Source organism: Passer montanus, unplaced genomic scaffold (assembly GCF_014805655.1).
Source record: "Passer montanus isolate IOZ18808 unplaced genomic scaffold, ASM1480565v1 scaffold94, whole genome shotgun sequence".
Classification (NCBI taxonomy): domain Eukaryota; kingdom Metazoa; phylum Chordata; class Aves; order Passeriformes; family Passeridae; genus Passer; species Passer montanus.
Window position 1 is genome coordinate 169,863 of NW_024374812.1, and position 25,909 is coordinate 195,771.

General features: G+C 42.1%; 1 protein-coding gene across 1 annotated transcript in view; it reads left to right on the forward strand.

Moving 5' to 3' along the window:
* Positions 1 to 230: 230 nt before the first annotated feature.
* PKHD1 (PKHD1 ciliary IPT domain containing fibrocystin/polyductin) overlaps positions 231 to 25,909 on the forward strand; it is a 239,336-nt gene continuing 213,657 nt past the window's right edge. Inside the window, exons 1-23 of the mRNA XM_039696008.1 lie at positions 231 to 244; positions 847 to 941; positions 1,870 to 2,014; positions 3,582 to 3,681; positions 5,771 to 5,828; positions 6,674 to 6,752; positions 8,941 to 9,015; positions 9,698 to 9,762; positions 10,397 to 10,436; positions 11,325 to 11,395; positions 12,690 to 12,791; positions 14,103 to 14,198; positions 15,657 to 15,792; positions 16,628 to 16,742; positions 17,584 to 17,859; positions 18,329 to 18,415; positions 19,038 to 19,131; positions 19,598 to 19,740; positions 20,396 to 20,526; positions 21,312 to 21,496; positions 22,024 to 22,162; positions 24,156 to 24,310; positions 24,919 to 25,103. Coding sequence (XP_039551942.1) covers positions 231 to 244; positions 847 to 941; positions 1,870 to 2,014; positions 3,582 to 3,681; positions 5,771 to 5,828; positions 6,674 to 6,752; positions 8,941 to 9,015; positions 9,698 to 9,762; positions 10,397 to 10,436; positions 11,325 to 11,395; positions 12,690 to 12,791; positions 14,103 to 14,198; positions 15,657 to 15,792; positions 16,628 to 16,742; positions 17,584 to 17,859; positions 18,329 to 18,415; positions 19,038 to 19,131; positions 19,598 to 19,740; positions 20,396 to 20,526; positions 21,312 to 21,496; positions 22,024 to 22,162; positions 24,156 to 24,310; positions 24,919 to 25,103 — 2,586 coding nt within the window. The remainder of the gene's footprint in view (positions 245 to 846; positions 942 to 1,869; positions 2,015 to 3,581; positions 3,682 to 5,770; positions 5,829 to 6,673; positions 6,753 to 8,940; positions 9,016 to 9,697; positions 9,763 to 10,396; positions 10,437 to 11,324; positions 11,396 to 12,689; positions 12,792 to 14,102; positions 14,199 to 15,656; positions 15,793 to 16,627; positions 16,743 to 17,583; positions 17,860 to 18,328; positions 18,416 to 19,037; positions 19,132 to 19,597; positions 19,741 to 20,395; positions 20,527 to 21,311; positions 21,497 to 22,023; positions 22,163 to 24,155; positions 24,311 to 24,918; positions 25,104 to 25,909) is intronic.

Sequence of the window (25,909 nt, forward strand, 5' to 3'; positions counted from 1 at the left end):
AGATTTCTGGATTAATTTTTAATTCTCTCAGTTCGTACCATACCTATTGTTTTTTGTTTACTTGATGATAAATATGTCACTCTCTGCATGTTGCTATTAAGGGTTCATGATGCAAAAGTGTCCAATATTTGGCTTTGGTGACCAATACTGATGTTTGATCAGATTGCATCCAAATATAACTAAGAAGTTGGAAATCTCCTAAAACGTTAATCAGAAAAGTGGATACTACCATGAAATGGCTTCTGTAAAATTCTGGTCAGTGGCTGCATAAAAGGAAGCCATGTAGTGGTTCATATCTCAGCTTCAGAGAATGAGGGTACCCGAAATAAATCCTAAATTATCTAAGAAATTTAGTGCCTTCATGAAAGCCTGACATAGCAGGTTATAGGTGATTAACATCATGAAGCAGGAGTTCTTTTCCAGGCCTGAATGTCTTTCCTAAGGACTTCAGAAGGAAATACCTGGACAGGCTGACTGGGAGCTAGAAAAGGATATTTTTTGTAGGCACCCTTGATTTTGGTAGGGTGCACAGAAGTCAGCAAACACATTTCTTTGAGAGATGAAGGAATGAAAATGATGTTTATCATCTTTAATTCTTGAGGATGACAGGAGGCTCAGGCTGTAGCTTGGTTCAGGAAGCCCTAAAGGGCATCAAAAGCTCCCTGAGGAGAGCTGTAAATGGGGAGAAGTGGTGGGGGAAAAGGATGGGAAACATGATTAATTTGGATGCTTGAGGAGGAGAAATGGGATGAAGGGTGGGATCACAGGAAGGCAGCTCTCAGGTCACTGTGTCTCATCCTGAATAAGGTTTTTTAGATATTTGCATTTCCCTTCAGCCTGATGGAGCTGGTTTGTTTCTGCAGGGACAGCCTCAGGATCACTTGTCAAGCCCCAAGAGGGGAGCATTGCTGGGGGAACATGGATTACCATCACTCTGAATGGTGAGCTTCAAATTCTTATGAAGTGTGTATTGAAATAGAATCACAGAAAGGTTGGATTGAAAGAGATTTTTAAAATCATCTCATTCCACCCCACTGCCATGGGCAGGGACACCTTCCACTATCCCAGGTTGCCCCAAGCCCTGCCCAACCTGATCTTTAACACTTCCAGGGATGTAAAAGTAACAGATAATCAGCTCCCTTCTGAGGTTTGTGGTTGGAGTGACAAACCCTACTGAACAGAGCCATAGGCTATGACACTGAGCTTTAAATGATGACTTTATAAGCTATTGATGAAGGTTTATTTCTAAGGAGCAAAATTCAAAATGTTTATTTTTTCAGATATAGGGATAGAAATTTCTTCCCTGCTCCTGCCCTTTTATTGAAGAAAAGCTAAAAATCTGCCCTCTTCATATGTTCTGTGATGCTGGAGCATTTTAAAACTCTTATGATAAACATGACATCTGAGTAAAAATTTCAGAAAATTGTATGTCATGTCCATTTTGGCCCCAAACCAACTGTACAAAGCTAGGTCTGATTTTCCACAGTGATGAATATTCTCTCTGAAGAGAGTTGGTTTCTGAATCAGCTGTGCATGGTCATTAGCTGGCACAGGCTGCCCAGTGTGGGAGTAGAGTCACCAGGGGGATTTTAAATTGTGTGGAAATGCACTTGGGGATGTGGTTTTTACCCTTCCAATCCTCTCCCCCATGACCCTGGGGGTAGGTGAGTGAGTGCTGTGTGGGCTGAGTTGGCAGCTCGGGTTAAACCACCACAATATGAAATTCCACAAACGTGGTTTTAAAAAGCCTGATCAAGGACTCTAAACATTATTCCTAGAGAGGCTGAGTTGTACATCCAAAAATGCTCCTTGTGTGACTGGGAGTGATCCTGCCCTCACAGAGCTCTTCTGATTGATTTTGTTGCTCAGGCTCAGCATCCCACCAGGTGGAATCTGTCTCTCCAGCCAGTGCATCCCAGCTGGAGGTGTCCCTGGTGCATCCAGACCTGCCCAGGCTGCCCTGTGATGTCTCTCCTCTGTATTTGGACTTGCCCACCATAAGGTGCAGAACAAGGTATGATCCATAGTTACACTGTGGGCGAGACCTTGACTCTGTCAAACAGGATCCTCCTTTTCCTTCAGTGTCTGCACAGGAAATCTGGGAGCTGAAAGAATTCCTATCTGAAATATAGGGAATTCTCAGAACTTTGGGTGTGTAAGCCAAAATTTATTATTAGGATTTGGAAAAGGCTTCCAAATTTAGGTATTAGAAATGAGAATGTGGATTTATAGTTTAAAACAGAGATAAGTTAAAGGAAAATTTGGAGTTTTAGAGTATAGTACTATACAATATAGTACCATATATAGTATAGTACTACAGAGTATATTTTTGAGTTATAACATGATTGACTAAGAAAATTTACACTGTAGTATGAAGCTAGAGGAAAGTTTGGAGTTTTAGAGTACAGTACTATATAGTATACTACTATATATAGTATAGTACTATAGTACTATACATAGTACCATAAAGTATATTTTTGAATTATAACATGATTGACTAAGAAAATTTACACTATAGTATGAGTCTATAAGACAAAATATTTAAGCATTGGGTTAAAAGTATAAATATCCTTGCTTACAGTGTTTTATTGGTTAATATATTTTTAAAAAGGTCTTGCTGCTAGAGGTCTTGTGACCTTCTGAGCCACGTGGTGAAGATGTGAGTTGAACTCACATTTCTTTCTTATGTAGATAATAAGAAAAATAAATCACATTATTCAAAACAACTCAGAAATTCTGTTTCTAACTCATTCAAAATTCCTTCAAAAATCCTCATGCTGTGGTCTCACTGAGCACCTGCTAACCTGGGTTGATTGATTTTTGTTTTAACTTCATGAAGCATGAGGGTCACAGTGAGGCTTCTTGGGCAGTCCAGGCTCAGACCTTCAGAGGTTTGTAGACATCTAGCTTTCAGATGCAAAACTCCCAAGAAAATCTTGGAGGAGATTCTACCAGCTTTTGGTGTCCTTGACGTGTCCAAGGTGATAGAGAGGGTTTATGAATAGAACAGGAAATAAATATAGTTCCAAGCACCAGTTTGAGCTGCCTGTTTTCTATCCTGCCATAGCTTTCACACTATGGTGGTTGGGCTGGAACACTGGGGTGTCTGAATAGGGACCTAATGGGACTCTTCCATATTTTGCTGCTGTGATTTGGCCGGGAGTTAATTCTGCAGGGTTCTGTGCTGGGAAACTGTGAAACAAGGATGGAGTATTAATTTATGGACCAGGATCAAGGTGCCCTGCAGATCCAGGGATTCATTTTATTACTAATGAATAACAATTATTTTCTGTGCATGCCCAATGAGAATGTTTTTCATTAACAATAATTTAGGTGGAGCTCTGATGCAATCCTGTCACCTTCTGCTCTTAACTGTGGTTTCTTTCTGTGCTTCCACATTTCTTTTCAAGTGTTATTTTAAAGTTTGGCTTCATAAGTGTGAAGTTTGGGCTGACAATGTAAAACTCCTTTGCTCTATGGAAGTCTCAGTGGACTTCTTTTGAATGGAGACTCTGTAAAGGACATGATATTTTCTAAATACAATTTGTATAAAAATATAATACGCATTTTCTTCCACCTAGGTCTTCACCCCAGGAGGGTTTGTACTACGTGGAGGTGATCTTTAAAGGACATGTGATTAATAACCTGACTGAGGTGGAGAAAGAAAACTATTCTTTCAAGGTAATCACCAAACAAGTGCAGAAATGAGGATAAAGAATTCAAGGTATTGAAGGGAGTGAAGCTTCAACATTGTGTCACAGGAAATACATTGAAATGGATGGAATCATGGAATTGTTTGGATTGGAAGGGACCTCTAAGACCTTCAATTCCAACCCTAAGTTAAAGGGAGGCGGGGAGAGACTTTTTGCAAGGGCATGTTAGAGACAGAACCAGAGGAATGGCTTCAAACTGAAAGACAGTAAGTTTAGATTGGATGTTTGAAAAAAAACTCTTTAATGTGAGGCCCTGGTACAGGCTGCCCAGAGAAGCTGTGGCTGCCCCTGGGTCCCTGGAAGTGTTCCAGGCCAGGTTGGACAGGGCTTGGAGCAGCCTGGGATAGTGGAAGGTGTCCCTGCCCATGGCAGGGGCATGGAATGAGAAGGTCTTTAAGGTCCCTTCCAATCCAAACCATCCTGGGATTCTGTGATCTCTTGCAGAGCAGAATCCTTACCCATGACTGTGTGCTTTGGGATGAGGCCTGGTGTTTTTGAATGTCACATCCCACCTCTGTGCTAACTTTGAGCAAAAAACCCAGCATTTTCAGTAAATTGCACATTAAAGCTGAAGAGTCATCGGGTGGTTCAGCTAGCTTAGGGAGCTGATGAAAAATCACCAGGGGATGCTGTTAATGAGGCACATTCCAAGCTAAATAAACCACAATGTGTCTCTTTGTTTGGGGCTGGGCCCTGGGAGCTACACGTATTAAAATTAATTTTGCCTCTGCATTAGATTGGAAAAGCTGCTGCAGGCACCAACAAGTCTGAGCAGCTCACAACACTCGTGTCAGCCAGTGGTCCCAATTTCATGCTGCTTTTGGCTTCTTTCTCCACATCTTCTCCAGCCTGGAGTATGGTGTGATGTTGCCCTTGCTCCAGAAGTGGCCATTCGTTTTTAACATGACCAGGAGTGGGAGGGAAGGCAAAGGCTGAGCTCTGAAAGGGAATGACCTTCAAGGAAAGCTTATCACGAACAGCTTTATCAGGGAAAACCTGATATATGCAATTGTACCTTTGAATTACTACAGCAAATTAATTTTTTATTATATTTATTGGTCTGTGAGCAGCATCTGTAAGTGCCAATGAGGCCATGAAGGGGCTCATAAAGGGGGTGGGGAAGATGAGCATGTCCAAAAAAGGTGGGGAAGGGTCTGGAACACAAATCTGATGAGGAGCAGCTCAGGGAGGTGGGGGGACTCAGCCTGGAGAAAAGAAGGCTCAGGGAGAACCTTCCCATTCTCCACAGCTCTTTGACAGGAGGATGCAGCCAGGTGTGAGTTGGCCTTTTCTCCCAAGTTACAAGATACAGGATGAGAAAATTGCCTCAAGTTGCACCAGGGGAAGTTTAGATTGGATATTAGGGAAAATTTCTTCCCCAAAAGATTGTCAAACACCAGGGAAGTGGTGGAGTCACCAGCCGTGGAGGGTTTGAAAAGCCATGCAGATGTGGCATTTGGGGATATGTTTTACTGGATTTAGCAGTGTTGGATTAATGGTTGGACTTGATGGTTTTCAAGGTTTTTTCCCTCAGAGGCAGAGGTGGTCTTTTCCCAAAAAATTTCTGTTGTATTGCTGTAAGATCGGCCAAGACAAAGTCTTTCCTTCACTGCTTTAGAGTACCCAACAAACTTGCCAAAGAGTGGCTGAAGTATTTCCCATCTATGATGATGGAATTGTTCTAAAGGATATACTATCGGGAAGAAAAATGGTGTCACCATCCAAGATAAAATGCAGGTTTTAACTTCAGCTAAAGCATGACTTAGAAATTTGATATTGTATTAAACTGTGTCTTCTGACACTGGATCAAGCCAGGATGGGCAATCTGGGCACAAAAGATGTAAAAAATATCACTAATCCAGACTGTGAATGGAGAGGGGGTAAGAAGGGAATAATTCTCCTTACTCCTTTCCCAGAGCAGGAATCTGCTGCAAAGATCAGACGTGGAGTGTGAGTCTGAAATGCAGCTGCTGGAGGGGTTGTGAGCAGTGCAGCCTCAGGTGGGGTTCGACTGCTGCAGAAATAGCTGATGTTTCACTGCAAATTTCTCTTTGCAGTTCTCAGCTGAGCAGACACCTGTGGTTTACCAAATTAATCCATCATCTGGCACCCCAGGTATGGGACCTTTCGTTATCCTGTACTGCCATACAGATCTTTTGCTTATTGGGGTTTTAGATCGTGCTTTAAAGTTACATGAGAAGTTATTCACTGATTTTGATCTGAAAAATTAACTGGAATATGACAGATTAACCCTCCCCCCATTTCTATTATTTCTGTATTTACAGGTTTCTTTAGAGAAAATTGAAAGTTTAATCCTCAAAGTCAAGATTAATCAAAAGACTTTGGTATTTCAAGAGTTCAGGCAGTCACATGGAGGTTATATCACACAGATGTGCCTCATTCTAAATCAGTCCCTAATTTCTGATTGCTTTCAGGTGTAGTTCAGCTCTAGATTCTTGTGCCTTGCTTTAGGGTGCCAGTATGGAGGTTTCTATGTGTTAGCTGGATGGATGTTTCACCTCCCAGTGTGAGTGAGGAGCAGGGGAATAATCTGGTCACAGATATGCCAAGATCCTTCTTTAGAGCTTCACCCTGTCTGGTGTACAAATGATGTAATTTTGGTTGTCTGGTGAGGTTCTACAGTGGAATTGGGTTAGAAAGTGACATTTAGCTAACAAAAGAATTGAAAAAAAAATTGTCAGCTCTGTCCAAATACAGAGCTGCAAAATCTTTGGAATGAATTTGGGTATTTTGGTGGGAAACAAAGACATGTGCTTTGAGAAAAGGGAATTAAGTGCAAAATCATCTTGAGCCATGGTAAAAGCTGAGAGTATACATTCAGTGCAGGAACTTCTGCAAAATATATAAAGACCATTAATTCCTTTTGTTCAGCTCAGAAAATTTGCGAATAAGTTCTCTGCTTTTAAAAGACTTTTCAATTTCCATTTCCTCTTAAACAGGAAATTTAATACAGATTCATGGGAAGACAATTGCTGGCAGATATGAGACCCTGGACTTCAATGTGGATTATATTGATGGGTAATTATGAACACTCAGCTATCTGCTGCAGTCCCTGTAAATTGGCATTTCTTCCATCAGCCTCCTCGACAGCAATAAATTGCAACCAGTTGGCCCAGAATTGCCATTTATTTCCTTTGTGGTTTATTGCAGCTCATGAGTTGGGCTCCAGCAAACTTTGTTAATCTAATTGCAACTGGTCCATTAAGCTGGTTGGTTTGTTTACTGGCAGCACAGTCAATCACAGCTCAGTGTGAATTGTACTGTAATTGCAGCTGGCTGCTGTAGATTTTATTTTGGCTAGCAAATTAAAATTTAACTAATTAAAATAATGTCAGAGTTGAAAAGTTAAATAAATTTTCCCTTTTCCATTTGCTTTTGTTTTTTTTTTTAAAGAAAAAAACCTATTAGTTTGAAGCAGATGCTCTGGTGAACCAGAAGACTAAAGAAAAGTATTTTGAGACCAAAGGCTTTGTTGTTCACTGCTTTAAACACTCTGTAGTTGTTTTCTTGTTCTCAGAGGTTTGATATATTTTTTTTAATGTTGCTTCTGTGGTTATGTGCAACAGAGAAAAGCAGCTAGGTTTAAAAAAATCTTATTTTAGGACAGCAGCCCCTTTAAACACAGTGAATCCAAAATGAGCATCAACACTGTCCTGCTGTGTGTCATATGTATTTCCATATGTATGGATATGTTACCAAATGTTAATTTATGATTTCTGTGCCAGTAGCAGTGAAGAACCAAGCCCAGGTAAGTATTTTAAAGATAAACTATTAATCCATAGTTACTCTGCTGGCAGTTTAAGGATCATTTCAGGAGCCAGGAAAGGTGTGTATTCTCAGTAGTCAGAAATTTTAATTGGAGCATCAGATATTTAACACTGACATACTTTTTAATGACCTCTCAAGCTGATTGGAAATGTCCCTTGTTAAGTGATTAAATTCCCTGCTGGCATGAAGGAAAGTCCAGAGCAGATTCCTGCCATGCCATCCCTACACTGTGCACATCAACATCCTTTGTTTGGGATCAATTATTGTTTCACCTGCCTCTGGTGGAGCCCTGGAACCTTTGATGAGGGGGAAGAAAGGCTGCTCTGTCTGAGTGCAGGCTGGATGTGCCTGCAGTGCTCTGCTGCCAGATTACTCATTTACAGCTCAGCCTCACCAAAAGGAAATGGCCCCAAAATCCCAGCATACCAGACAGGCTCCCTTTGTAGCTTCACATGAATTATTTGCCCATTTTTGGTGTGTTAGGAAATAGGTACCAGGTGGGGACTTGGACTTGACCAGAGCAGTCTGTCACTCAGTCACGCTGATTCAGGATTTGGAGCAAAGAAAAAGGGAATGGTTTTTATGCTTCAAGTGTGTTCTGCTCCTTTCTCCAGGCTTTGTATGGGATGCACTGGTCCAGTGATGTTGAAGAAACATTTGGCAGCACTGATATTTTTTTTAGTCTTCCTTAAAAGGAAAGGTTCTCAGTATCAGCCACCGTGTTAATAAAAGCAAGCTCTTTTAGAAAAACCTAATAAAACTGCATTCTGAAACATGGGCCATAGAAAACTGCATTGGGAGGGATGGGTCATCACAAAGTGTTTGCATTACAGGTTTTAATTACCTATTTCCTTTAATTGACTGCTAATTCTCAAAGAATCATTGCCAGCCTTTGCTTACTCTGCTAATTACTCTGAATTTATTCCTCCCACCTTCTTCCTCTTCTCCAGTGGAAGTTGTCCCATACTGATCCTTTAAGGAGCAGATATTTAATTTTTTTTTTATTAGGAGCTTGGGTGATTTCTGCTGGAAGTAGTTTGTAGTGTTTTCCCCCCAATGAAATGAAGAAATGTCTGAGCTGCATCTTGATTGTACTTGCTGTGGGTGGTGCTGCCTGCTGGTTTGGAAGGTGTGGGTGGGTATTGCCCTCCTGGAGCTCAGCCTTGCCCTCAGGGAGGGATTGGATCATTCTTGGGGTCTCCAAGAGTGCCCTGCTGCACTCTCACTGAGCTGCAGCTCCCACAGTAACTGGGGAATGCAATTTGCAGGCGCAGAGATGAGAGATTAGGGCATGTGCCATTTTCTAGAAGGTTAATAAATGTTAGATACAAGTGGGAGAAAATTCCTGTCCCTTGGGAAGATACTGGCTGCTGATTTTAACAGGATCAGGTTTTCATCTGTATCACATCATATCTTTACTGTTTATTTTTTTGCCCAGGCCAGCTTTTCTTACATCAGAAGGAGATGGATGGACCAGTCTCTGCTCTTTTGCTGACAGAAGAGTTGGAACCACGTCAGTTCTTGTTTACTTTGGGTTTGTGTTGGTGCAAGGGTTCAGCACAGCTTGTGCACAAAAGTATTTGTGGATTTTGAAGAAACTCTTCTGCTTTGTCTTAAAGTGGAGACAGGCCCTGAGGAGTTATGGTCTGTGATGGGGTGGGTAAGGGCTGCTGGCTTTCTGCAGCTTCAAGTGCTTAAACATGTGAGTTAATGATGGGAATCGTGTCATTCCATGACTCCAGAGGGTTGATGTAGTGCCAGCATATCTGTTTTCATTGCTACCTGCTCATTCTCACAGTTTAGGAACCTGCAGAGGAGCAAGTAGAGGGAAAACATTTTTTTCTTCCTATTCACCCTCCCCTTGTGCCTGCATTTGTCCCTGCTCAGTTTTTTATTTCAAGGGGGGGTTCTGAAGGCGACCAACAGCATCAGCTTCTAGAAATAGGTGTAAAGGAGCCAAGCTGGAGCACTGCTGCTGGAATACATCCTCCTAAGCTGCTGAACTCTTGATCTTTAGTGGGAAGATGGGTTGTTCCTCTCCCATCTCACCTGCTTCACTCCCATGTTTCTAAAGTTAGCAAACCATTACTATCTCAGGTGTATAAACCCAAATCTTCTATTGATTAGTTGATTCTACTATATTTTGCTTTTTCTTTAGCTCCCAAAGCTCAGGGAAGTCCTTTGTCTCTCCACAGTTACCCCATTCAGGTGAAGGATGGACTGGGCACCCTGCAGTGCCGGGTGGAAGGGAACCACATAGGTTGGTAGAAAGGGGTAAAAACCATGGGTTTCTGTCACTCCTGCAGCTCCAGAGGATGCAGGGAGGAGGGCGTCTGTCATGAGTTCCTGTTCTGTCTCCAAAGCTGGAATGTGGCTCAGGGCTGAGTCCATAAAATCAGCTTCAGATCAAGGCTTGCCAGCATTCAGCACAGCCCCTGCCCTGGTTTGTGTCCTCTGCACAGCCTGGGAGGACATGGAGGGAAACCACGATGTGATGAGGGCACTGCTGACAGCCAACAGTGGGATTTGGGGTCCTTGCTGAGTTTCCTGCTTTAATCCTTCTTGTCTGTGATGTAACGTTCCTTTAGAGCTTTATTAGAGGAATACATCTGGTGTTCCCTTCTAGTCACAATCTCCAGTAGGAGGTGGCACCCCTTTAATTTTTCCTTACTTCCAAGCACCCTGAAGAAGCTTCTGATTTCTTGTGGAGGCTTTGAGCTCCAGCCTTCCTGTTTGGGAAAGATATTGTGAGTTAAATATGTAAAATAGATTTTCCTTACTCTTGTAAGGAAAGTGCAAGGAAGGGAGACTTGGGCCTAGAGAACCTGGACAATATTTGGTAGGATTTACTTCATACTCCTGCCTGAAAGCATTGTCACTTTTCTTTCCCCCAGGGTCCCACAATGCCAGCTTCTCGGTGTTTAACAAAGGAAAGTGAGTAAAAAAAAATTTCTCTCTTTTCCTCTGGTTTTGCATGGGATAGAGATGCATTTGAGTACAGGATGAGTGAATTATGTTTTTATCTTGTGTTTCGTTGGTCAGAAATAAGGTTTGTTATCTTGAGAAGATGGTTGTCAGATTTGAAATGATATGGGAGAGTGTTTCTCCTCAAAGTATTTGATATATTATTTATATATATATTTATTTATATATTATTTATATATTTATATTTATATATTTTATATATAAAATACCACTTTGGTATTTTATACTTTACCTTCAGTGACCAGAACATAAGACATCTTGTATTGGACAAGGGGAATGGCTGAAGGAGGATGGATTCAGATTGGATATTAGGGAGAAATTCTTCCCTGTGAGGGTGGGGAGGCCCTGGCACAGGTTGTCCAGAGAAGCTGTGGCTGCCCCTGGATCCCTGGAAGTGTTCAAGGCCAGGTTGGACAGGGCTTGGAGCAACCTGGAACAGTGGGAGATGTCCCTGCCCATGGGATGGGATAGGACTGGATGTTCTTTAACATCCCTTCCCACCAAAACCATTCTGTGCTCTATTAAATCTAGCTGAATTAAAACCTTTCACCTTGCTTTGAACTATGCATCCAAATGGGAAAGAATTTCACCATTAAAGGAGGTGAAAACAGGTTCTGACTGTGTCAAAACATACTTTACAGTGTGCTAGTACTTCTAATAAAGCGTTTCAGCCATTTAATGGGGTCTCATGAATCAATGCCTCAATGTGCTGGTGAAAGGAGTTGTTGGAGCTTGCAGAAATGTTCCACTGCTCCTCTGGAGAGTCCAGCCCTGCCAAGTGAAGGTCTGATTTTATTTACATGGCCCAGGATCTCTCAGGCATTTTCTGTCTTGCAGGTCAGCAGTGCACAAAGGTTCTTGGCTCATCAGTGCCAAACAGGAGCTTTTCCTGTACCAGACTCATCCAGGTATTCACTGATCCACCTCACTAGCACTGTCCTCCATCAGTCCCAGTGTGATCTAAGAAACACCTCTCACTGTTGCTTTTCCCAGGGATGCAATCCCATTTTGTCCTCATTTTGGTGTTCCACTCCCCTGGTATGGGCTTGACTAATCAAAAAGCTGCAGATAAAAATTATGAGACAACCAGATTTATGTGCATTGTTCCTTGTTCTCTTGGATCAGAGGTGTTGCTCATAGGGAAACTTTTCCCCCTTAAATCACTCTGTATTTGCTAAAATTTTGGAAATGGAGACCTCAGGATGAGAACTCCCACACTGGCTACAGGGAGGAGGTGATGTTCAGCTACTCCAAGAATTGAGTTCTGGATAAGTAATGAATAGCAGGGTACTGCACCATTAGTTAAAAAAATTATTTAAGGTACCTTAAAAGTAACCTGCATGTGACGTTTCAAGCTGTATTTTAGACAACTCTTTGTTAAGAAGGCTAATTTTATGTCTCTATTTACAATTTAGTACAGAGTAAAATGAAATTATCATGCATGACGTTGGCTGTGGGCAGAGCACGAGCAGAAAGATCTGAAAAATCTGTCCAGTAGACAGTACTGTGCTAGTCAGTAGTCAATACTGTAAAATTAGTGTTTAAATACCAGATGAATTAACAAAAAAGGTGCAGGTATAGACTGACATCCCTCATCCTTTTCCTATTAGTCTGGTTTTTTTTCAGACTGGGTGGTTAACTCCAATATGGGTGCAAAGTAGGTCATTTCATCAAAAAGAAAAATGGCTTTCTTGTGGAATGGCACACTTTTAACAGATAAAGTCCTGAAAGGATCCCATGGTTGTGATGTGGACACTGCTCCTTCCATTTCTCCCTGAAGTTTGAGGGATTATTGGAAAGAGTGGTAACATTTGAACCTAAGGACTAAATTGAGATGCAAGTCAAGAGGATTAAAACAGTTTTAATTCTGTGTTTTTTTTTTATTTAATTTTTCTCCCAAAGATCCTCAATAGCACAGAACAGAGTAGTTTGCAATCTGAGCATGACAGATGCAGCCCCTGCTAAGTAACAGCCCAAACATTGCAGTGTTCCCCCTGCCATGTGGCCAAATTATCCATGCTCTTAATTCCTGGTGTCATCCCAGAGGCTGCCAAGAAAAGGGATCAGCGAGAAGCTGGTTTCATCCACAGCAGCCTGCCCTGGCTGGAAGCAGAGCAAGCACACTGCAGGCTTTCCCAGAAACAGGGCTGGGATTCACCTCTGCAAGGCTTGTGCTCAGATCCCTCTTTCCTTCCCCTGCAGAGATATTCTCCGTGTTCCCAGCTGCAGGGAGCCTGGCAGGGGGCACTGATCTCACTCTCACTGGGGATTTCTTTGAGGAGCCAGTGCAGGTCACTGCTGCAGGTAAGAGCAGAGACGTGTGAATTCTGGTTGGTTTTTTTTTTTTTTTTTTTTTATGTGAATTCTGGTTGGTTTTTTTTGTTTTTTTTTTAAATGCAGTTTGGCCCTGACTGCAAAACCCAAGAGATGTTTAGGGATACCAGCATGGGGATTGTAGGACTCACCGTGTCCCCATGCTTGTTTTGCATGGGAGGCATTTACAGAAGTGATGCAAATAGATAATAAGAACCTTTGCCTTTAAACAACTCATCTTTAAAACAATACCCTGTAAGTTAATACAGCCCATAAACACAGCTCGGAGAAAAGCTTATGGAAAAATGAGAAAGAAGTTCATTATTACATATTTCCCTGGTCAGCTACTATTCACAAAGAGAGATACAAGAAAACTATATATATTTTTTAGAGAAATCTCCATAACATTAACAAAAGAGACTTCTCTCCCTAAATAAACTAAAGAAAAACTATTCTAGAAGTAGTAAACTAACTAAAATTTTAGGTTTTGTTTCTTTGCATTGTCAGTAAGAAAAAAGAGGTTTATGGGGAGGAGAAGTATCCTAAACGTTTTAATTCTTATTATTTTTTCTTTTAGTTACTATTAATAAATTTCTCTTTATACCCTTTTAAAGTTTTAAACCTACTTACCTTTCTCCTAGTCCTACCTCACAGCAGGAAATGAGTAAATACATCCTAATAAATACACTAGTAATTAACCAACACTAAACACATCACACTCATTAATACATTAAACAAAATATGTCAAATTAGCAAACCAAAACCACTACACACCTCCAGGAAGCTCCAGTTTTAATGATTGTGGGCATGAGCTGTTCTGTTTGCTGGCAGTACCAGCCCAGGCTTGTGGCAAAATGTTGATGCCTTTTTAGGAGCAAGGTGGATGGGAAGGGATTCTGCCTCTCTGCTCTGGTGAGACCCCACCCAGAGTACCTCATCCAGGGTCCTCTGCACAGGAAAATCATGGACCTGTTGGAGTGAATCCAGAGGAGGGACACAAAAATGATCAGAGGATTAGAACACCTATACCATAAGGAAAGGCTAGAGATATGGAGCTGTTCAGACTGGAGAAAATAAAGCTCCAAGGAGACCTTGGAGCACTTTCCAGTTCCTTAAGGAGCTCCAACAGAGCAACCTGTCTAGTGGAAGGTGACCCTGTCCATAGAAAGGTGCTTGCAACTACATATTTGCAAAGTCCCTTCCTACCCAAACTGTTCCAGGACTCTGAGATGTGTTTATGCTGCAGCTCAGCTGTGTCTCCAAGTCTCCCACAGCACCTCTGTCTCCTTTCCCTGCTGCCAGGTGTTCCCTGTGAAGTCAAGCACGTCTCTCCCTGGGAAATCAGATGCACCACTGAGGCTGTTGGTGAGGGCAGGAGACTCGATGCCCCCCAGCCAGGTGAGCTGTTCCTGGAGCTCCAAATGCAAACACACAGAGAAATGTAGGGCAGGAACCCTTTGGTGATGAATGAAATCAAGAAACAGGGCTTTCCAAAGCAGTGTCTGTTTCAACATCAATTTTGGGGTGGTAGGGAAGGGGGCCACAAATAATCCAAGGGTTGGAGCACCTCTGCTCTGAGGAAAGACTGATGAGAGAGCTGGGGTTATCCAGCCTGGAGAAAAGAAGGCTCCAGGGAGATCTGAGAGCTCCTTCCAGTGCCTAAAGGGGGCTTTCAGAAACATGGGGATAGACTTTGATTGTTGCAGTGGATGCTCCAAGTGTGGGGACACGAGGTTTGACTCCATTTTCCTTAGAAAGCTGATTTATTATCTTATATATTATATTAAAATACTACATAAAAACTATACTAAAAGAACAGAGAGAGAAGAAGCTCAGAAGGCTACAAAGAACAAGAATAGAATAGAATGTATAACAAAATCCTGTGACTGCTCACAGCCTTGGCACAGGTGGCTGTGATTGGTCATCAATTAAAAACAATCCACATAAACTAATGGAAAATGCACCTGTTGTATTCCACAGCAGCAGAGAGTTATTGTTTACATTTCTTTCCTGAGGCCCTCAGCTCTCAGGAGGGAAAAAATCGTAGGAAGAGATTTTTCATAAAATATAATAGCTACATTTGATTAGTAATAGGACAGTGGAGTGGTGGTTTTAAATTAAAAGGGGTCTATTTAAATTGTTTTTAAGGGAGGTATTTTTTTACAATGAGGTGGGGGAAGCCACCTCAGTTTGCCCACAAAGGTGGTGGATGCTCCATCCCTGGAAACATTCAAGGCCAGTTTGGGTGCAGCTTTAAGCAACCTGCTCTGGTTGGAGATGTCCCTGCTCGTGGTGGGAGGTTGGACTGGATAAACTTGAATGGTCCCTTCCAAACCATTCTGTGATTCTCTAGCCAGGAAAACCAAGGAGAGCTCAGCCCACCATGAGCAGACAGGAGGGTGGGAGGAAGGTCAGACTGGTGTGCATGGCCATGGAAAATGAGGGGAAAAAGGCATGGGAAATATTTAGAGGAAGGATGGCTGAACTGGAGTTACTGCAGAGGCTTCTGGGGACCCTCATTGAGTGGAGCATTGCAGTAGGAGATTTTAGTGCATAAAATGAGGCTTAACTTTGACTGTGGGTCGTCTCTGTGCCTTTTCCTGCAAGAGCAGACATGCGAGCAGGTTGGATGTTCTCTCTGCAGTGTTTTGTTATTTCTGTTGGAGGGTTTCAAGGTAAAACAAATTCCCCATGGTGAGATTTGTGTTCTGCCTTAGACTGCAAAATACCCCACAAACAGAGCCAATTTATTATTAAAATTTTCTCTCTGGCCTGCCTCCTGCAGCACTGATTCCAGCATGTGCTCTGGGATTTCTGCTGGCTGCTGCTGAGAATACTTTTGTTTTAACTTTCTAGGAAACAGAGGGCTTCTCTTTGAAGTCTGGGATGATGCCTCTGATCTGACAGAAGCAGGTCCTGGATACAGATGGCAGTTTGTACCTAATGCCAGCTCCCCAGTAAGGTTTCTGTCTGGGGCAAAGAAGTCCTTCAGGTACTCAGTGATCTTAAAAAGAGATGAAGCCATGGCAATCACCTTTAGCAGTGTAAGGTGTAGCAAAAACACCTGACAGCTCTTTATAGCAGAGCCTCACTGCATAGCTCCTATAAATCAAAGCAAACCCTTTGCTCCAAGGTCCTTTTGAAGCTTAAAATATGCAGTGAAGTGCTTTATTTTTTCCTCCTTTTGCCTTCCCTCAGTAATTCTGCTCTACCTGGCCTAGATATGCTGAAATACTACAAAAAAAATTTGCTCTGGAAGTGGAAGGAGCTCCAGTTTGAGGCTATTTTGGGCTGGAGCTCTGGCCAGATGTGGAGGGGCAGATTCCCAGCCCAAGCTGGCAGCAAAGGTGGAGTTAATACAAATAAATAAATTCCTCAGCTGTGTTGGCTCCTATTGCCTCTTCAGATATGACCGTGAAAAATTGTACAATGTGCATGAATTCTTACATTTTTCTACCACTTCTCTGTTTTAGTTGTTTGATTCTGAGTCTTGTTTTGGCTTTTTCCTGCATGTTCAGGGTTAAGACTCTGTTTGAGAAGAAATGCACTGAAGTGGCCTCCAACAAAATCATACTTAGTTTCATGGAGCTGTTTTTTCTTTCCTTTTTGAAACTTTTGTAAAGCATAATTGACATTTAATGTGAAATTGGGTCATTTTGAGGTTACTTCAGCTTTAAAATAACAAGGTTTCTTTTGTTAAAATGGTTTCAAGATATTTTCTTGTTACTCAGTGTACATGTGAAGGTGGGGTGTGGGGAGATTTGCTGTTTTGGGGTTTTTTTTGCTGTAACTCCTTTGTACATTATGGATGTTCTGTTTTTGCTCAGCTCCAGACTCCGTGGGTTTTTTGTGGCTCCTCAGACCAACAATTACACCTTCTGGATTCAGGCAGATGGTCAGGCATCTCTCTACTTAAGTTTGTCCCAAGATCCAAACCAGAAGGTATTATTAGTTGTAGAGAACAATGAGAGAAATGGAAATAAAAAATGAGGATGGAAAGGATTTTAATTAAGGTGATAACAAGCAGGAATTTCCCCAGTGTGGATTGGTTTATTATCTTTTATGAATCTATTGCAGAGTCAAAGCTGTGTGATTATTTTTGATATTTTACATCATCCCTGTCCATTATATAGCTCTTAAAAAAATCACTCTTGCCACCAGAGTAAGAGTGTTGAGTTGTTGATTGTCTTTTCCAGAAGATTTTTTTTGTTAGTTCAGCATATTTCTTTCTGAACTGAAGCCATCCATGAAAAGTTATTTGGGGAACTGTTATTAGTGCTAGAGTAAGCCATAGAAATTATCTTCTTTATGGTATTGAACCTTAAACCAAAGTTTTTTTGAGATTGTGGCTTTTTCCTGTATAAAAGGAAGGAATTTTGTGAGCCATCAACCCACAGCTATTGGTTATAAACACAAATATGCTGTTTGGTTTTTTTTAATTTATTTTTGCAGCTGTGGCATTGGAGTAAATGTTATTTGGGGATGGAGAAATGATACTAATGGGTTTAATGGCTTCAAACTGAAAGAGAGCTGGGTTATATTGGATATGAAGAAGAAATTCTACCCTGTGAGGGTGGGGAGGCCCTGGCACAGGGTACCCAGAGAAGCTGTGGCTGCCCCTGGATTCCTGGAGTGTTCAAGGCCAGGCTGGACAGGGCTTGGAGCAACCTGGGATAGTGGAATTTGTCCCTGCCCATGGCAGGGGGTGGAATGAAATGGTTTTTTATGCTCTTTCCAGCCCAAACCATTCTATAATTGTGTGATTTTGTTGTTCTGCACACAGGTGAGAATTGCTTCTCTCCCTGCTGGCAACTCAGAGTGGTCTGAGAACTGGGTGAAGAACTGGAGCGAACTTTGGCAGCCAAAATCCCAGAAATTTGAGCTGACTGCTGGTTCAAGGTACTACCTGGAAGCACTGCATCATGGAAAGACACCCAGCAAGGGGATGAGAGTTGGAGTCCAGGTTCACAACACGTGGCTGGACCCTGGTGTGGTGAACAGCTACTACACTGAGAGGCACGAAATTCGGGCTCGAGCCTTGCACCTCCCAGAAGTGCAGGTCAGTGCTGCCTGCAGCTGCCTTGTTGGTGCCAGATGTGAAAAAAATGTGTGTTTCCACCTTGTGTGCAACCTCCTGACACAGCTGATGAGAAGAGCATCGTGAGCTGAAGTTGTCTGTGGTTTTTGCATACCTTAGTGGGTGTGTGTAAGCACTTCGGAATGAGGGAAGTTTTTTCCTAATTGTTAAACTCCTGCAGGTCAGGAGCTTTAAGGACCATCTGCAGCTGCACAGGTCATAAATCCCTTGTTCCCCTGTTAATGTAAGAATCCCGTTCCTTGTAGGACAGGGACAGTTTAAGAGCAGCTGAAGAGATTCTTGGAAGGGATCCCTGATTCACAGAGGCTTAAAAAGGCAAAGCGCTGACTGTGAAATCCTCCTCAGTTGAAGTTTCCAGGTTTGGAGTATGTGTATCTCATACAGTTTGCATCTGTTTTCATTTCTTGATTTACTTCTCTTTTTCTCCCAGATGTTGACTGTGTCTGGTACAGGTTATTTCAGCATCTCCTGGAACAACACCCTGAGAATGATTCCCACAAATGCTACAGCCCACCAGGTAGGTGCCATTAAACACAGACACAGGATCCTCTGGTGGGAATTGGTGGAGCTCTGGTGCTTGACAGAAGTTAAGATTTGGCCCAAAGGCTGAGATAAATTTTATGTGATGTAGAGGTGATTTTTTTTTTGTACTGAGAATATTTTACAGTGGGATTTTTTTTTTTCTTGAGCGTTGATTCCCAGGTGTATCCTAAGTTTATCACAACATCCAGATATCTTGGACTTTCATTAATCCAGATCCTTGGACTTCTTCTCTAAGGCCAGATGGGTGTTGTATGGCTCTGGCTTCTTCAGCAGCCCCTAGGCTCTTGATGTCTTGATTGTTAATTTGTCAACATTAAAGTGACCCTGAGTGATGACTCCATAGCAGTTATTAGACTGAGGATGTCTCACACTCCTGAAAACTTCTATGTAAACATAAAAGTTTATACTCTGTTGAGATTATTTTTATTATATTATTATTTAACATTTCTATTCTTTGAATATTTGGCTACCTGGTTGTTCAGAGCTGCTGTGCCACTGATCCCTGGCTGATGAAAAATGAAATGATGATGTGTGTTGAAGTCTCTGCTGAAATGATTGTAACTAACTGCATTCCACTTTCTTAATTTATTTTAAAGGTGCAAGCAGCAATAGAAGAACTCCTTTCAGTAGGATGTGAAACTGAGCCAACTTCTGCTAAAATCCTTTTTCACTGTGGTTTTGAGAAAGAAGGTAGGGAACTTCTGTGGCAAATAAGTAGCATTTATTGTAAGAATGGATCTGGTTTTATGACATAAATGTTCTTTAAACTTTTACTGGTAAGAAATTTACACTTTTAATGGGTATAGGTATATATTCATGTTTCTCATCTATTAGTTGTGTGTATGCATTCGAAACAACACGATCAATATAATAATCACAATGATAGGATATCCAGAGCTGGAAGGGACCCACAAGAATCATCAAATCCAACTCCTGGGCCTGTACAGGACAGCCCCAGGAATCCGTGCCTGAGAGTGTTGTACAAACACTTGAACTCTGGTAGGAGAATTCTCAGAGTAGGACTGTTTGACAATTTCTGGATACCCACTTGTATTTTCACGAATATTGACTGCACTGCACTGGTCTTGACTGTACTTGTGAATTACTCTCATTGAAACCTCTCATTTCCTTTTTTTTTTTTTAATATATTTGTCAGATATGAAGAAGATCATCACCACAGGACACGTTGTCAGTGGAACAGAGCCTTTCTGTGGGAGGTTCAGCATCCACAGACCAAGCCAGCTGGTGAAAACTTCCCCATCAACACTACCAAGATATGACCTTACCAAATACCCACATGTGAGTGGCTGCTCTCCACGAACTGCTTGCACTGGGCACTGAAAGTTCAGAGCCTAACAAGCAACATAAAGTAATCTGGTCAGCTTACAATTCCCCAAAATCTATTATGCATCATGTCTTAGCACGAGCAGAGCAACTTTTATTTGCTTTGAGAGTGGTTTTGGATCTCTGAGATGTAGATGTTGTTTAACACAGTGTTAACTGTTCCTGGGGATACAACCCTTGCTGTGGGAAAGGAAAAAGTGGGATGGTGTTGGAGAAAGGTGGAATGGACAAGGACAACCATTTCGTGACAAAAGGAAAAAATCCTTTATTGTTTGGTGGTCTATCGCTCACTTTTCTGCTCATCTTCTACTTTTCACAGAAGTAAACCCAAAACTTCATGGAAGCCCCAGGGGTCAGTTTGATGCCATGTTGTGGCACACCTGGGGGCCAAAACTGTCTCCTACAGCTTTTATTCCCTCTCCAGCTCCCTTGGAGCCCCTTTAGGCACTGGAAGAGGCTTTAAGGTCTCCCCAGAGTCTTTTCTTCTCCAGGCCAAATGACCCAGTGATAAGCCAGAATTGAAATAGAATCTCTTCCTTTATCTTCCATGTACATTATATATAAATTACCTGTGTTTTGATTTGTGAAAGTCTCTCCCCCATTTTTGCAGGTGTGTTTTGCACATAAAGGACATATGAGCAGCATCCTTCATCTCTCAGTGTCCTACACCAATGTCTCTTCACGTCCATTGAGGAGAAACCTCACCTGCCAGTGGGACTTCAATGAAACTGACTCTAAAAGGTATCCAGACAATTACAGCTATCAGAGATTACATTTTCCGTAGTAAGAAGGTGCAGTAGGAAAACTGAAGGAAGTTCGTATATTATGTAGGAACAATTGGTCAGTTGGAGTAATCTGACAAAAGCTCTGTTCCTACAGAGGCATTGCTGGAATGTGTTTCCATGCTTTTTGGAGGATTTAATGAGTAAATTTCCATGTTTCTTGTTAAGTGCACTATCTCACCTCAGTGACACACAGGTATACTTGAAGATTTTTGAGAACATCAATTCCCTGGTTGCTTTCCTGGTTGATTTCCCACAGTAAGAGAGAGAATTGCTTGGTTTTTTACTCCACCCTTTGAAAAACTTTGAAAATTGGTGTAGCCTTTGATTTTCTTTATTCACTTAAAATTCCATGAGTAGAAAACATTTGGTAGCAGACAAAGTTTAGGGCAGGCAGACTTAAAAAAATCAGGAGTATAAAAAAATGAAGAGAGCTGAGGATTTGAATTCTGGATTGATCCCCATTGAGGTCACTGATGCTGTTGTGGTATTTTGCCAAAAATAAAGCAGGTGTAGTCATTCTCATATCCTACTCTAGTGATTCAGAGGGGAAAAGATAAACAGAGATCTAAATCCTCATTTCTCACTCTGGAGAACCCAATAAGGACATGGTGAGTAATCACAACCCACTGAGCATGTGGCTTGTGCTAAATACCAGTAGTAACAAAACCAGTGCCTGATATTACCTGGAATCTTCACAATCACCTCAAATTTGTTTATTGTCCCAAATTTGGTGTCTTCCAGCTGGACATTTACCTGCACCAACCTCTGGAAGAGGTGTGTGAATCCCTCTGTGCTTCTCCAGGACCTCCCAGCCAATTCCCCAATATTTGTGCATCAGATAGACTTGCAGAGCCCTGTGCTGCAAAAAGAAACACCTGGATCATTTTATCTTGATGAGCTCATCATTGCTGACAGGGCTGTGATTGGTAAAGCCATCTCTTTTGGTTTTCATTTCCCCCCACCCAGGATATTCTGTTAAGTCTATAGCAATAGAGATCGATGAAACTTTTTCAATGGGAAATTTCACAATAGGCACAAAAATATTTTTCTTGAACATATATAAAAATATATGTATGTATGTGTGTATATATATATATATATATAGTGACAGCAGTCGAGAAGAAATTGCCAAAATATTGATATTCTTGGTTTATTTGAAAATGTGGCTCTGCAAATGGAACAGGCTGTGGTGAAATCACCATCCCTGGAAAGGTTCAAAAATGTGTAGATGTGGCAGTTGGGGACACTGGTTAGTGGTGGACTGGGCAGTGCTGCAGAATAGTTGGACTGTGTGAACTTAGAGGCCTTTTTCAACCTTAATGATTCTATTTTATAGAACTTAAAACAAAAAACCAAACCCAAGCAGGTGTTTCCAGCTATGAAATGACAATACTCTGGGCACAGTCACCTCTGCTCTCCTTGCTGTAATGGATGTTTATGTTTTTTCTTTCAGTTTCTCAGAGAGACCCCAAACCCCCGTGGCCAGGGGGGAGGATCATTGAAGCAGTGTCTGTGGTGGGGTCTCCTCCCTCCTACAACGTGTCCTGGGGCGTGTCTGGCTGTGGTGCCAGTCTGCCCCTTCTCTCTCCAAGGTAGGGACAGCCAGCAGCTCATCTCAGTACCCTATAACACCCCTTAGAGTTCCCCCAGTGGACCTGGAGCTGGGTTCAGCTGCTGAAAACAAGAAGTTTGAGGTAACTTGGGGTGTCAGATCTCCGTGGGTCACCAAGGTGTGATCTGGGATTGGAAGGAAATCTAAGCCCTTCTGGAGCAGTGGATCAAAATCATCCAAAGGTGTCTCCAAAACACTGTTAATGACACCAATTCCCACATTAGCCACTGGGAGTCCACCTTGGGTGTCCTTGTTAGCTGAGATGAGGTTTCTGTTCCTCCCAACAGTGACAGAGGAATCAGAGCCATGGGCTATAACTAGATCACAGACTGTAACATTAAAGGTTTGTACTGGCAGGAAATAAGTCCTGTAAAAGTTGGATTGTATCCAGCTGAGTCAAATGTAGTATCTTAACATAAACCACCAAGGGTAAGGGCAGAAATGAAAATACAGGGGGACGTTTGTGGTGGTTGAGATCCATAACCAGAAGTGTAACTAATAGGAAGAGGGAAAATTTTTACTCCTGTGTGGAGCCTGAAGACTGACATTGGAATGCTGCAAATAACACTGATGGCTGTATTTTTCAAATAAATTTAGAAAAAAATGGGGGGAAATGCCATAAGCATCATTATAGAGCCTAGGACAGGAAGATTTAAGAAGCTCCACCTGTTTAGCTAATTTAAAAAAAAAAAGAAAAAAAGGATTAAGAAGCAGTTTGATCACAGTACCTCTCACCAGGAGAAGAAAAGGTGCTAGATGCAGGCGGGCTTTTCCATCTCAGAGAGGAGGGTATCAGAGAAAAGCAGGAATCAGCACAAGCTTTAAAAATAGGTGTCTTTGGACATCTTCAAAATAATCCTGGCTCTTTCTCTTTGCTGAACACGGGCTGTGATTTAATCCAATCCAACTCCTACCCCCATCAGAACAGGAATATTGGCTAAAATCTTGTTCCAGCTGTACAAAGGGCTGTGGTCCTTTTGGTTTTGTTTTGTGGAAATTTGCTGTGCAGAAGCCACTTGTTATCCAGACACTTAACACACGGTGGCATCGTTGTACCACGGAGAGGCTCCTTTTTCTTTGAAACACGAGAATTTTAGTGGAGAAGGAGAACAGCATTTGAACTTGTAGAAATTGTACTTTTGTGAACCTGAGTAACTCCAATACAGATGTGGTGTCTGGGGGCATGGTTTAATGAGGGACCTGGTAATGCTGGGTTAAGGATTTGGGTCAATCTTAGGGGCCTTTTCCAACCTAAATCTTTGTACAATATGAAATCTCACTGTAATTCTGGGGACTTGAGATTTTAATGGGTTCGAGGAGATTACAGCGTGCAGCAGGAAAAATTTTTTGCTTTGCTGTTGCAGATACTGTCCAGGCTGCACTGAGCTGGTTCTTTAGAAACACCTGTAGTGATGTTTCTAAACACCACTGGTTTGCACCTGGTGCTTGATGGTGTATAAATTATTTCTTCCACCATAAATTTAAAAAGGTATTTTTTTGCTGTGTGCATTGCCTGCATAATTCAGAATCACTGGGTTGGAGGAGACCTTCAAGATCATTAAGTCCAACCCAGCCCTAACACCTCAAGTAAACCATGGCACCAAGTGCCACATCCAATTTTTTTTAAAACACATCCAGGGATGGTGTTTCCAGCACCTCCCTGGGCAGGCCATTCCAGTACTTTATCACCCTTTTCTTAAAAAACTTTTTCCTAATATCCAACCTATATTTCCCATGGTGCAGCTTGAGACTGTGTTCTCTGGTTCTGTCAGTTGCTGCCTGGAGAAATAGAGTGATAAGTGGCTAGAAGTTGGGAATATCCAGTTTTCTTTGAGGTCTGGGCATCTTCCCCTTAAATCTTTCAGGAATGTTGTTCCCACAGGTGTCCCTGAGCTGTTGGTTGACTTGGGGGTGTCAGCAGTGGGGGTCTCCACTGCTGATGCCTTCCTGTGACCCCCTTCTCTGTCCCACAGAGGCGCAGTGCTTGGGGAGGGCTCTGAGGGATATGGATACCTGTTTGTGTCCACGGAGGATGTGAGAGTCAGCCTCACCATCCAGAGGCTGCAGAAGTCATCCCCACCTCTCGGAGGAACCTTCCACATCCACTTGGCCAACACAGTGATACCAGGTAAGGGAAGATGCAGATCAGGGCCTGGATTTCCCAAGCAGGAAGCCAAGAGAAGAATTAATTGCCAGAGAAGTTTTGGCTGCACCATCCCTGGCTGTGCTCAAGGCCAGGTTGGTTGTTCACAGAATCACAGAAGGTTGGACGAGACCTTTAAGATCATCGAGTCCAACCTGTTTTCTGACACCTCAACTAAACCACGGCACTGGGTGTTATTGAAAAGTGTGAATGACCTTCATATTAGACATAAAGAAGAAATTTTTTATGATGAAGTTGGGGAAACAGTGGCAGGGTTTCCCAGAGGTGGTGGATGTCCCATCCCTGGAAACATTTGAGGTCAGGTTGGATGGGGCTTTGAGCAACCTGGTCTAGGGTTCATTGCTGGGATTAGATGAACTTTAAAGTCCTTTCCAGCCCAAATCCTTCTATGATTCTATTCTATAATTCCATGATTTTTTTGGTGTTTAGGGTCCAATAAATGTCACTCTTTTGGCAGCTGCAGAGGTTTGAACCATGACAACCTCGTAATGAAACCCCTTCCTTTCCTAGGAGCAGGCAGATATGCTCTCCTGGAAATGGAGACATCCACTGCTCCCTAACATCTTTTGCAGGTGTTTCAGTGCACATCTCTGCCCACCAGCTCCGCAGGCTTTTGCAGGACAATGTGGACAATTTTACAGCTCCCTTCATCAACACCAGTGACTTCACCGTGACCAGAGACTCCAGCTCGTGCTATGAAAGTGTCTGGACACTGACTTGGAAAAAAACAGCTGGGGACTTGCCCAATGTTATCAGTGTACAGTAATTTCTTTTACTAATCCCCACTTTGATCCCCATTTGGTGTCTTTGGTCTTGGCTGATTCACTCTCACAATGTGTTTTTTTTTATAAAGACACCATGGAAATTTAGGTAATCTTCCTATTTCGAACAGTACCTTTAGCAAATTCCAGATTAAATGATTAAAAAACCCCCAAAAACACTTGTAGGAGAAGAAATTATATTGAGGCTGTGATCCAAAACCAGGAAATTTGAGTGTAATTTCTGTACAACAAAGGGGCTGGTATACTGAAATGAAATCTTTATTAGTTATATCTACATTAACATTTCAGTACAGTAACTGGAGCTCATCACACATTTGTGGCATCATTTATTTGCCAAGAGGGTATTTTCCTGAGAACTGCTTTGTCTGGTTTCATATCTCATTCTCTTAAGTCTCAGGTGAAGCTTGACATTACACTCTCCCCTCCCAAGATATGTCCTGACAGTTTTACTTCAAGCAGAAGGGTCTTTTTGAGTAAGGACTCAGACTGAGATGCTTCCTACCTCAAAAAGCAACACTGTTTCTTTGGGTATTCAGCTCCTAAAAGTGTGATGTTATTTTCATCAAATTCCAGTGCCCAAGGTATTGGCCTGAAGGGTGAAAAAAGTTCGAGCTGCATCTTCAGCTCTTGCACAGGACCTTGTTTCACCTGAGAAGACCTTTGCATGCCTAAATTCAAATTATATTATTGGGTATTAGAAGCTTATTTATCACCCAGATTCCTGAACTTCTTGGTCATCTCTTTGACTGCAAGGTGAAGGTGGGAACAGGGAGGTATTGTG